The 12,973-nt window shown below is 37.2% G+C and overlaps 1 protein-coding gene across 2 annotated transcripts in view; it reads right to left on the reverse strand.

The window, feature by feature from the left end:
- The window catches only part of fgf11 (fibroblast growth factor 11), a 110,174-nt gene that overhangs the window by 40,325 nt on the left and 56,876 nt on the right, over positions 1-12,973 (reverse strand). For both annotated transcript variants that reach the window (XM_015373788.1, XM_015373789.1), the window contains exon 3: positions 9,088-9,198. In XM_015373788.1, coding sequence (XP_015229274.1) covers positions 9,088-9,198 — 111 coding nt within the window. The remainder of the gene's footprint in view (positions 1-9,087; positions 9,199-12,973) is intronic.

Genomic DNA, 12,973 nt, shown 5'->3' on the forward strand with positions numbered 1-12,973 from the left:
TCAGTCTGGATGGATGGAAAAATCTTAAAGCAGTTAAATAATTTGAAGTTTGTCCAAAGGGAACCTAGAACAAAGCAAATCTCTGCTTCATCCCTATTCACCTGAGTTGACCTCTGCATTAGATTCTCCATCTTTAAATGATATTTGTGGACCACAATAAGTTCCCACAAATCCACGAATAATTCTAATGTTGAAAAGACAGACATGACACTAATAAATATAGACCTGTTAAATGTCACACTTAAGTATGTTATCCAACAAATATGTTTATATTATTCTTATAATTGATATTTAAGGAATTTAATTTACATCTTGGTTTTAAAGGGTTGTGAGAAATTTTTGTTAGGTCTTTACCAGAGAGCCGTCATTAAAATGATGCCTGAATTAATAAGAAAAAAAGTTAAATGGGGATAGGAAGAAGCTATGTTTCCTTATTTCTGTGCAAAATACCAGCTTAGATTATTGACCTGTCAATAAAGTAAACAGATGGTTTTTTTTTGTCTTTACTCTGTGGAGGTTGGAAGGACCCAAATGCAGAGCTAAAAGCTGAGGTGGTTTCTTCCAAGTTTAATGTCCAAAGGATGTTAACAGAAGCAAAAATGCACAAACAAAATACATAAAAACTAAAATCCATGAGACATGAGGGAAAACACATGAGGAGGAAAAAAATGATGAGTAACCGGACAGAGAAAGAGGTGTATAGGGCTACGTGCACACTGCAGGCCTTGATGCTCAATTCCGATTTTTTTTTTGCGAAATCCGATTTTTTTACTTTGCTGTTCATTTTTCCAAATATATGCAACTTGTATGTGATCTCCTGTGTGAGCTGCAGTCATACAACGCAAGTGTCCCGCATCCGCAGTAGAGAACGCAATGACGTCACAGGCCTGTTTGCTCTTTTTTTCTGGAAGTAAACATGGATGGTAGTGCCGGCGCACATCTAGCGGTCTTTTCCAACCATAAAAACACAATCTTTTCAATATGGTTAAACATAAATACTGCTGTCCGCATCATCATCTGCCATGGTTTTTGGTTTTTTTGCCGCTTCTGCGTAGCAAGACGCATAATAATGACCCTTGTTGGGTATTAATGTTGTTCAGGTCAGATGAATCCGACCTGGCTGTTCAGACACAGGTCGCATTTGAAAAGATCAGATTCGTATCGGATTCAGGGCCACATAGCCAAGTGGCCTGGGTTGGATTGGAAAAAATCGGATCTATGTTGTTCAGACTGACATGAAAAGATCAGATCCAGGTCGCAATGGGCAAAAAAAATCGGATTTTGGTCATTTCAGGCTGCAGTGTGAACGTAGCCTAAGTGAACAATGACTGGCTAATCAGCAGATTGGGAGCAGGTGTGGAAAAAGAATCAAAAAGGGAGAAGACTGACACAAGAGGGCAACAGAGGGTAAACAAGAAATACATAAGACAAACAAAAACAACTAGATTAACACACAATGGAAATAAAACCAATGAAAACTCAAAAAGAAAACTTAAACAGAACCAAAACCATGACATCCCTCAGACTGTCCTCTTCCTAACTGATTATTCTAAAGCTTTACTTGTCTGTCTGTCTCTTCCATCTTTCTGTCACCATTTGTGTGAAATAACAGCCTATTTCCTAAGTCGTTAAGTTGCATTTTGTATGTATGCTGTTATATTTTTCTCCCCCTTTGTCTTTTTGTCTGTTTGTTGAAACCAGTACCTTTTCATTAAAATTCATTCATCTTTGTCCCACTTTTGCCCTGCAGCCTCGCCTGCCTATCTCTTTATTACTTCCTTGTATTTGCCTGGTTTCCTCACTTGATATTATGATTGTTTTCTTTCTTTTTCTCCTTCATATGGCAAAGTATTAGCTTTATTTTCCATCTGAAGGGCTGGTGTTTGCAGACAGAGGAATCTTCTTTTCATGCTTCTGAGGGCATTTTTCCTTCTTTGCCTCTTATTCAGAGTGATATTATAACTATATAGTAGATAAATAAGATAAAGAAAATGGGTAGGCTGGTTTGGTTACTAACAGAAATAAAACAGTGCTTTTTTTCCTAGCTATTTATGGTATCGTCTCTCAGCAGGATGTTCATTAATCCAATCCAGTCGTCTTTATTTATATAGCACATTTAACAGCAAAAATGTTTCCAATGTGCTGTACATAAAAAATAAACCAACACACAAAAAAAAGCAGGGGTCTTACAACGGATCCTTACGTTTAAGTTTTGAGCATGGTAGAACTTTGATTATTCCTTTAATTGTTCCTCTTTGGGCTTCTTCCGTGCACAAGTCTGTCCTACCAAACAGTCATACTGTGCTTCTATTGTGTCATAATATTGCAGTCCTATAAACTCTGGAGATTTGCAGGTTCTCTTCATGTCAAAATTGGGTGGAACACAGTACTGCTGTACGTTATGTGTATTATTTAATGCTTCTAAAATAGCAAAGTGCCCTGTGGAATCAAGTGCTTGGTTTGCCATCAAAATGTGCACTTGGGAACAAAAAATCTTTGAACTGTCCTACAAGTTTCCTCACTAACCCAACTCTCCCACAAAATGCTCCTTTAAACACTATTGTCATGAGCTGCTAGTAGGTGTTGAAGTGCTTTATGGGATATGAAGTGCATTTGCCTCGCAGACAATATAAGCAATCGAGCCAAATGCTAGTTCTGTATCAAAGGTAAGATTTGTTTCGTGAGACTTGAGTTTGACATGTCAGCAGTTGGTCAACTGGTTGTTCCTAAATCCATCAGGATCTGAGTCAGATATTATATAGAAAATGTTCACAAAAGTGAGGGACGTACCTGCCTCCCATGTTTTGCGAATTTAGCCAATCACAGCAGCAGCAGGAGCTTGATTCGTTTCACAACTAGTGAAGTTAACTGGTAAATCAAACTCTTACTAAATTTGGTCGGGGGAAATCTCAAACGTCTTTTCCATCCATAAAGGCAAAAATACCCTTCATTTGCTCATTTTTCAAAAACTAATGGAGTATATTCCAGCTAAAACTGGTGCAGCCATGCTTCTTTGCTACAGCCTTCCACCTCTGGTTGACAGCAGACACATCACTGCATTTTGTTGGTTAAAAATGTTTCTGTATCAATGCTAATGCATATGCGGGAATTTGTGAATTCACAAATCTCTCGACAATTAATCTTGCTTAAAAAATAAATGATTAATAAACACTGTCCATCTTTTGTTTGTTTTTTTTTGTTTTTTTGTGCTGTAAAGGTTGGATACTGTACTCCTCCAGTTTTTTTTTTTTTTTTTTCACAAGTCCACTTCTTTAAAAGCACGTTTTTAACAACATTCTGTTCAAATACAAGGTCTGGGCAAACCTTCCTGACAAGAAAACATTGAAAAACATTCAGCTAACCTCATGAAACATCACCTTAAGATATAAAAAGTAAGCCTGCTATCTGAAATAAAAATGTCTACACAGCACTGGTCCTGCAGGACCTGACTTTAACCCTATGTAAATTTTCTTCAATTTCCCTTCTGGTGCAGTAACAATGAATTTAAGTCCATAAAAAAATAAAATTTTGATAGCAGAACTTCCTTTTCAGCTAAGTTGATGCAATTGAAAAAAGGAATTAAATAGAAAATTATCCATAAAAAACCCTAAGTGTAGCCACAACCTGGAAGTAAAAACAGAAAACATCCACAAAGAGCACTGATTTATTCTTCTTCTTCTCCATTTTTTTCTTGAAACACAGTTTTAATGTTGCAGTCCAAACCTCGGTTATCTGGACCAAAGAGAACCAGTAGGTGAGGAGAAAAAAAGGAAGGAACTTAAAGCCCTGCAGGGATCTAATGAAACAAAAAGAGATGGGAGCTGCCTTTGTACGGCCCTGCTTTTGTTTTATCACTTTTTTTTCACGGATGTTCCCCCAGGGCTTCCCTAACTAGGTGATAGTTGTCACAAAGCTGAAAGTGGCTTCGTGTTAAAGCACAACTCGAGACGGGGAAGGAAACAAAAGAGCAAGAGGATCAGAGAGGAGGGAAGAAAGGCAACCTGCCGAAGAAAAGAAAGCCAACGAGACAAGGCAGGTTGCCAGAGGAAAAGAGAGCGAAATGTAAAAACCAAAAAAATTTGAGGATGACAGAGAGTAAAAGACGGAGGAGATGCAGCAGCAGGCATGAAGCTGATGGCTCCTCAATCACTGTGTCTCCCCCCTCTATAGGGAGGTCAGAGCATCTGCAAATGTCCTCTTCCTTCTCTCTCTTTGCTCCTACACTGTTATGTAATAGAGCAGGGAGAAAAATGAGGTGAGAGAAGAAGAGAAAGAGTTCTCCTTTTTACTTGGAAAGAAGGTACTTTGACAGTTCCTTTTTGAACTTTAAGTTTTACCTTAATTACCTTAACCTTATTCCCAGACACAAGCTGGTATGGCTGACATATTTCAAAATGAAGCAGGTCATTTTTCCATAAAACCACATCCCCAACAAGAAGTAGTTTGTATATAGTTTAAGAGCAACTAAAAACACACATAAAAACAACCATGTTTCACTTGTCTGTAAATAAAACATATCTGACATCATCATGAAAGCATCATCATGTACTAAGCCAAAGGAATTCAGGTACAGGTAATAAAATAAGCCATTTATATTTGGCAAAGAGTTATTGAGACATTTTTATGGCTTTGCGCCTCCAGCAAACCTCAGCGAGACCCTAGATTTGAAAATGTAGATAAGATGGAACCGTAGTTGAACTTTCCAAGAGTGATTGGCAGCCAAAAAAATTGCTCCAAGATCCAGGAGGTTAAATAACAGACAGTTATTGATGAAGCCCCTATGCTTCATCAATAACAAAGAGACTGGGAAAATGGTATTCTTGGAAGATCTCCAAGTTAATTAGGGGGAAAAGCTAAGCCATGAAGTACAGCCTAATTATGGTACAAATTATCCAGACTTAAGACAGTTAAAAAGCAAAACATTTTAAAAAGCTGCAGGAAATCAAACTAAAGTATCCGACAGGTACAATACAGTTCCAAGGCTCCCCACCAAGATATGATGGCTGCAGATATTTAAAAGAAGATTGAGATACAAGAGGCAGGATGTCTGCTGGAACTGAAACAGAGGGCTGTCTGGTTCAAAGTAACACCTCACAGGAAACGTCTCCACAGTCTGTTTCATGCATATCCCACTCAGTGCAGCAGAACATGCTCACACAGCAATTTCCCCCCTCTTTTAATGTTCAGTGCAGTCAGGTAGATGATTGTGCTGCTGATTGATACCAGTTTCCAATGATGTGAGAGACTAAATAATCCAACTCATGCAGGAAGGGAACAATTTCCGTGCTTTGCGTTGTGAATGCAAAAAAGAGAGACGGACTGCTTTCCATCTCATCCAGACTCTGACTGAGTTACAGCTGTTATAAAATCAGCCGGTAAAGTCGGACCCACGCAAACACACAAATGCGGGGGTGACCTCAGCTGACTGATGTTCGACGCTCTGCCATATGAGAAGGGAAATGCGGTTACACAACAACAATCTTTACACCTGTCTGGGAAATGAGCTCCGCTCGCCTTCGGATGTGCCCTGCGGTATTAAGTGATGAATATTTCAGATTGGACATGAGACTGTTTAAAGTTCAGCCGCGCTGCGGTGTTTTTCCCAGGCGTAGGTGTGCTGTTACATAAGAGTTGGAATAATCGGCGGCAGCTGAGCTTACTGGACCTGTACGACCAAATTCACATGTCTACTTCAACACGTGCATTCTTTTTCACGCCGGTTTTCCCACAGATTCAGTACTTTCTTCAACCAAGGTCGCTATTTGACAGTTGTACTTGTCTTACTTGTCAAAAGCTGAATAAAGACATTCCTGAAAACCTGCCCAACTTCAGGACAAATGCCTTGGGAAGGCTTCAGAGTTAGATCCAGCTTGGTAACACTTCAGCTGCCACATTCTGACATTTTAATGAAAAGGCTGAAATATAAGCTTCACACAGAGTCAAACTGTGATGTTTCCACTCTTTGCTGTAGGTAGTAAATCTGAAATTGTGCCGACTTGATGTTTTCTGCTTAAACTGTTGTTTTGACAGAAAAAAATCTGCTGTGTTGCAACATAAGGGATATTGTATAATATAATATTGATCTCTCAGGGAGGGCTGGAGGGACTCCTGGAGTCTGGAATACGTTGATTTTAGTCAGTTATCATAGAAGAGATGACCCAAAGAAGGCTGAAGAGCGATATGGTGTTTGTGTAAGGAACGAAGATGGAAAAAAAAAAAGGAATATCACTGATATTTCATTCAACAAATTTTATGCAATGCTAATCATTTAGCTTATACGCCTCAAAGAATAGATTATATCCACCGAGTAAAAATTGGTTGAAAGACATTTAAAAGGTTGAAAAGTGAAAAGCTTTAATTTTCAAAACTTTGGACAGATGCTGAAAACCAGAAGTAGCCTAAAAACTTATACATTACATCTGGTATTTGCTGGGCCTAATGGATTAAGGGTAGTGTTCTTAACAGTGATTAAATTATATCTATTATAATCTCTATTTTGGGAAATGGCAACTCATAATGGTATAGAATGTGCATCCAATATTTCCTTGATTTGCTTCCTGAAAAATTTGTTCATTCTTTATGTGTGTCTTGAATAATAGTTGCCTCTTTGCAACCTTCTTTACAGATAACTATTTTCCAAGTATATTTACTAAACTGTTAATAAAGATTCATTTACCCGAAACTGCTGCCCCCGCTAACTTCAATATCCAAAAAAATTTAAAAATGCTTATCTAGATGCCACCTACATTTATCATTCTAACAACAATAAACCCCTATATCAGGACGATTAAACTTAAGTCCTTCAAATCTAGTGAGTGTCCTGCATCCTTTAGATGTGTCCCTGCTTCAGCGTAGTTGATTTTCACTGTTGACTGGTTAACAAGCTTTTGCTGAACTGCAATAACCTGAATCAAGTGTGTTAAAAAACTAAAAGTCTTAGCACTCTGGCCTTGGAAGACTGGAGTTGAATACCTACAGTGAGTACAACAAAGCTAACTACAACAAGCACACAAGAGCTAACCATGACTACAATCACAAATACACTTCATATAATAACCACCCATCCCCTAAAGACTCACAAGGCCACCAAGGACAACTATGACAAGAACCACAATTTCCATATGTACAATTCTTGGGGACTGGTGATAAATTCCTAAATTGGACAGCATATTTGGACGTTTCTACCTTTTGAGATTTTTAATATTCTTTTCTGTAGGCTCCAGGTTGGTGAAGCTGTTAACACTCCGGCATTGCCACAAGAAAGCTCTGATTTCAGGTCCTCAAATCGCTCATGTTTACATAGACATATATCTACTATCTAGGCATGTAAGCATCTTCAGCAACTATTTTTTTAAAGGAGGAGTTGCTCTCAGTGGCTCTGGGAATTCTAAAGGGATACCATCAGAACAGACCGGCAAGACATTATATTTCCTTTCTGCAAAATATTCTACCATCATCAACTATCATAAAAAACCCCAAAGGGATTTAAAAGGGAAAGCAAAACAGCCACAAAGGTGGTGGAACACTTAAATTCTCAGAGCGGGACAATGGATGACTGTGCTTATTGAGAAAGCCATCTATATGTGAGTTTGGTACCAGAAGAATTTTAAACTTAAAGGTATATTAAAGGATGTTCTTTTTCCAGGTGGATCATCTAAATAAGTGGTCCTCCTAATTGTCAATCATTCTGGTGATATGTTTACGTAAGGCCGTCTTACTTGCTCGTCCCAGGTTTGCTATCCTTTTCTGCACACTTTCCGGCGTATATCTGTGGTGAGCTGCGGTTTCAGAAAGTCATAGAACCTCACCTTTTTCACTATGGTTCTTTGAAAATGGCCGTGCGTCGTAAGAGACAAAGTGTCTAAGAAGTGTATGAGAACAAAAGAAAGGCATCAGAAGAGGCAAATATATCCCAGAATGCGGAGAGCTCTTCTCGCAAAGCATTATGGGATTTGCTGTCAAAGCGGCCCCCTGCTGTCACCATAGGCTGTGGCTACCAGACACCTGCGACTAATAAAGATATCGCAGGTTGACGCTGAGTGACGCGACCAACGGGGTGCAAAAAGTAGTGATCATTTGCCCGAATAGTCAGTTAACTGAGTTCACTATAAAGTCCCCACTTTATATAGTGATTGAGGTATTAAGGGGTTAGGGCGAATGTTCGGACACAGTAAGCTTGTACAGTATGAGCTATGAGAAAAGCAATTTTTAAACATAGCATGCATGAGGAGAAATGAGCTTTTGCATACTCTTTTAATAGACTCATACTCTTTTAATAGACCTTCCCTCACCGGAGAAGGTACAGTTTTTAGCATGTGCAGTTTTTTCAAGTGGAGAGGGCAGGACTATTCAATCAATTGTGATTTTCTGGACAATTCTTTCCTTCTTTTTTTTTTTGGACAATGGTTTCTAAACCTTTAGGCTCTATATTTTTTGGAAAAATTCATGCTCCCAACATGCTCTTCCTGTACTAACATCACATCTAACCAGTACAGAGGACAAGTTCGCTTTCTATGTTTACATTAAATGAATGGATTAAGAACAAGCTGCAAGTCAAGTTCACAAATATCAAGGAAAGTGACAATCAGAATGGATCTTTATTTACCCTCTCAGGTAGAATTGCTTATTGTATTAAGTCACAGTATTTACAATATTAATAGAACATACAAGATAAATTTAATTTGACATTTCATCTTGAAAAGGTGAGTTGCTCCAAGCAAGTGCCAGTGATGCTTCATATAAAATCAACTTTACCAGTCAGATTAACTACCCCTGTCTATAATGTCCACATCTTGGTCAAACTATAGTGCCAGAGGTGCAAAAGTACATAGAGATGGTTGGGGAATCACCAAGACCTAAGAAAACAGATTGAAGCACCAATCTTAGCCATTGCCAAGTTAATCACCCCTGTTGACATGTATTTGCTTACTTTTCCCAAAGTGCATTAAAATATAAATTATGTATCTCCTGTAAGTTACATAATTAAAATTCTGTCACCTGAAGAACCAAGGGTTTAATACTTGGCAAGCTCTGAACCAAACACCTCTGGCAGCAATATAATCAGTAAACTGTAGTTCTTTAACTTACAAAAGGAGCTGCTTTCGTCCTTTGTGCCTTCCATGGTGCCATCCGGCAGCATCTGGAGGTAGAATCCGTGTCTGCAGTAGAGCCGTGAGACAATGCCCTTCAGCTGGGGCTCTGCAGTGCAAACATAGTGTTAACGAAACATGTTAGCCTCTAGGAACACACAAACACATACATCCACACACACTTGTCAGATGGCATTCATCAATGCAAACGTCGATTTCAGAGCATGTAGAATAAACAGGACAAGTCTTACAATTTACTCAGTTAAACATTTAGATAGAAAGAATGTGTGTGTGCATATGGCTAGTTGCTTTATTTCCTCTGACAAATTGACCCAGGAAGGTAAATCATTAGCTTCATCTGCATTAGTTTGGCTTCTGTATTTGAAGCCATGCAAGTAGGACTGAAAGATTTGACTAAATAAACAAAACAATCTGTTGTTGAGTTGAGAAAAACAGAATTCTTATTTTATTCTTCCTTTTAACAAGATTATCATTAAGACCTGAGATTAGTTTGGCCTTCGTGTAATGTAGCCAAAAGAAATTTTCATTTGATTAATGTAGTTGCTATATGAAAACTTTACAGAAAAAGGTCAATAACCAGCATACAGTTTTTTATTAGCTTCTTAATTTGTGAACTAATATGCTGAGACTTTGCATCTGGCTAGTTTAAGTCAGCATTGGTTTTTCTTTTCGTTCAGAAGTGCTGAGGAGGACTAAATCGAAGATCAGAAAAAATGTCAGGATGCTGAAGTGCTTCTAAAATCAACTTTTAATGAATCACATGAAATATGGAAGAGCATGGAGGAGCATGGGGCAGCTGGCAGTTTGATTTCAATTGACAGAAAGGATTCACAGTGTGTAAATCATTAAGAAAGAGATTAACCGGGAAATCTGTTTGTTTAATATTTCTGAGTATAAAACCAAAGAGGCACAATGTCTTAAAACCAAGCCACATTTGCCCTCTATAATGACTTCTTCTTTCACACTTTAATCTTTGAAATCATAAAAACTCTGATGTTAAATAAAGATAACCCTCTTAAATAATGAAAGTTATTCACAAATAAAAGCTTCCCAATCAAAACAGGGCAAAAAAAAAAAGAAAATTGTTAAAAATAGTTAAATGACAAATAATTATGAGGTTTTTTTTCGGTTAGACGTTCCTCACTGCATACGCCTGATTACTGTCTGATCTGTGGATCAAGTTAATCTTAAAGATGATGGTTCTGATCACTTGGAATAGGCTAAAATATCTCAAACAAATGAAATTCAGCTCCAAACTATTTGATGACATCTTTTGGATTGGTAAGGGTTTCTTGGCTTTTGGACCAAAAACAATATATCTGAAGGTTTAAGCTGAAGAGTGTAAAAAGCCATCGTCAAATCTCGCATTTAATCTGATTAAGATACTAGGCCATGACCTAAAAAAGATTTAAATAAAATCTGTGTGATTGAATACAATTATACAAAGAAAATCCGACAACTACAGCAACAAAAAAAAAAGATTGCTACGCATCACTCATCAAGTTACGGAAGAGGATTAGGGCCACTGAAAAAAAAAAAAAAGTTAACTGATTTTGAAATTTTATTTCAGTTTAACATGGGAAAAAAGTCAGAATTCTGACTTTAATCTCAGAATTCTGAGATTAAAGTCAAAATTCTGAGAAAAAAGTCAGACTTCTAAGAAAAAAGTCAGAATCCTGAGATTAAAGACAGAATTCTGACTTTTTTCCTATGTTAAACTGAAATAAAAAGGTAAAAATCAGTTAACCCTTTTTTTTTTTTCCAATGGCCCTAATCCTCTTTCGTATCAAGTACTGTCTCCTGTGTATCCTATGACTAAGGTAGGAAAAAAGGAAATTACTAAAATCCTTTGACATAAGCTCTCTTTGTTATTTTTAAAAACACAATTCAAAATATCTACATAACAGTTCTAAAATTAGACTCTTGAGTTGTTTTTTAGTGTTATATTTTTCAACACGAATATAACTTTAGTTGTGCCAGACTTTAAAAAGAAGAGGAAAATCAAGAAAATAAGGGTGGTCTTATATGTGTTCAATGACTGTACTGTAAATACTTTAACAAACTCTCTTAACTAACTTTTAAACATAATAAGATAGCAGAAAAATTACATCAACATGATGCAAAATAAAACAAAAATAACATAAAATATAAAGAAATACAAAAAATAATACTATATTGAAATGAAATAAAAAGCAATGACATCTGTATAATATAATAAAAATCAAAAATAAAATAGTTTAATATGCAAATTAGTTAAAAGTTGTTTATCAAAGGAAACCCAGCAGTGTGCATCAACAGAGGCATCAGATAAGTCAATTTATTCCATGACAGCAAACAACAAAATTTTTTTTCTCCAAAGCTCAATACCGGTATCATCACAAGTTTGCGTCCATGATTTACTAAACAGCAGGAACAGATGTTCCCAGGAGAACCTAATCAAATTCAGGCTGGCTTTGTTTTATCTTTAACCACCATGACATGGATTTGCTAAAGACATCCTGTACTTAATCCCCACTTTTATACTAAACCTGTCACACAACAAGTTTAAAGGCTTTTCATGGCTGACCACATCCTCTGCATCGAGCCCGAGTTGTTGTAACCACAGAAAGATAAGAGCCATCATCCATCCATCGCTGGCTGACTAGACAGAGAAGGTCAGGCATGGAGTGTCGTAATCTGTTATGTGTTAATCTCAAATTAAGCCCCATACTACACAGTGGGCCATGTCCATCTGAAAACAGCCGCAACCGGGCACAAAGGATCTGAGCAACAAACACGCAGCGCTGACCTTTAATAAGTCTCTGCCTCTGCTCTGAGCAGAGCTGTTGAGTAATGTTGCTGCATTTAAAACAGAGGGAATACTTCTTAGACAGAAGCGAAGGCAGGACATCTGGTGTGCAGAGCTGAAAATCTGCATTAACACACATGTTGTTTCTCCATCATGGATTTTCTGAGCTACAACCAAAATTCCCTTACCCATAAACCTTTTCTAGATATTACAGTATGAAATACAGCCTCAAACATTATCTGTGTTATTAAAATAAATGAGACAGAGCAACACAAAGTAGATCATGGTAAAGCGAAGAGTTAAAGAATGCAGGGTTTCCACTAGGACTGAAATAATTAATGAGATTAATCGTGATAAATCGATTATTTAAATAACTGTCAACTAATTTAGTAATTGATTCATTGTTAATTGGGATTTAGAGACCCTAAAATGTGCCTTTATCTGACCAAGTGATTATATGTGCATTTAAGATAAAAAAAAAAAGAAATTGTCTGTCAATATGCTCCATCCAGAAATCCTCACGTAGAAACGTTTTAGTTTCACCTCTTTTAAATCTGTAAAAATAACTTATTTAAGGAACCATTTGCTACCTGATTATCAATCGATTAATTGAAAAGATAATTGACAGATTAATAAATAATCAACATTTGTTTTATGAATGAAATCTGTTAAAAGGGACTTCCATTTGTATTTAGCCACCTTTAACCTGATACTTTTCACAGTGCTGTGTTCTGAAGTCTTAACCAGATAGGCAGCCAAGTTATTCATGATAACATTGCACAAGTTGCAGACATCTATTCAGAGGAAATAATCTGTTAACAAGCATCAATCATCCATCCAAAGATCTGGCCTTTGTTGTTTCAAGCAGACAAGATGAAAACCTTTGTTGAGAGAAATCCACAGGAAGTTATGTGGAGGACAGTTATTAAAATGTTCAGATACCCAAAAAATCTGGTAGAGCAGGAGAAGTAACAACAATCTTTCAGTCTGACTTATTGATTATTTTATCCATCCATCCATCCATCCATCCATCCATCCATCCATCCATCCAAAGATCGGCCTTTATTGTTTCAAG

The sequence above is a fragment of the Cyprinodon variegatus genome, unplaced genomic scaffold, assembly GCF_000732505.1.
Source record: "Cyprinodon variegatus isolate N-32 unplaced genomic scaffold, C_variegatus-1.0 Scaffold92, whole genome shotgun sequence".
NCBI lineage: Eukaryota > Metazoa > Chordata > Actinopteri > Cyprinodontiformes > Cyprinodontidae > Cyprinodon > Cyprinodon variegatus.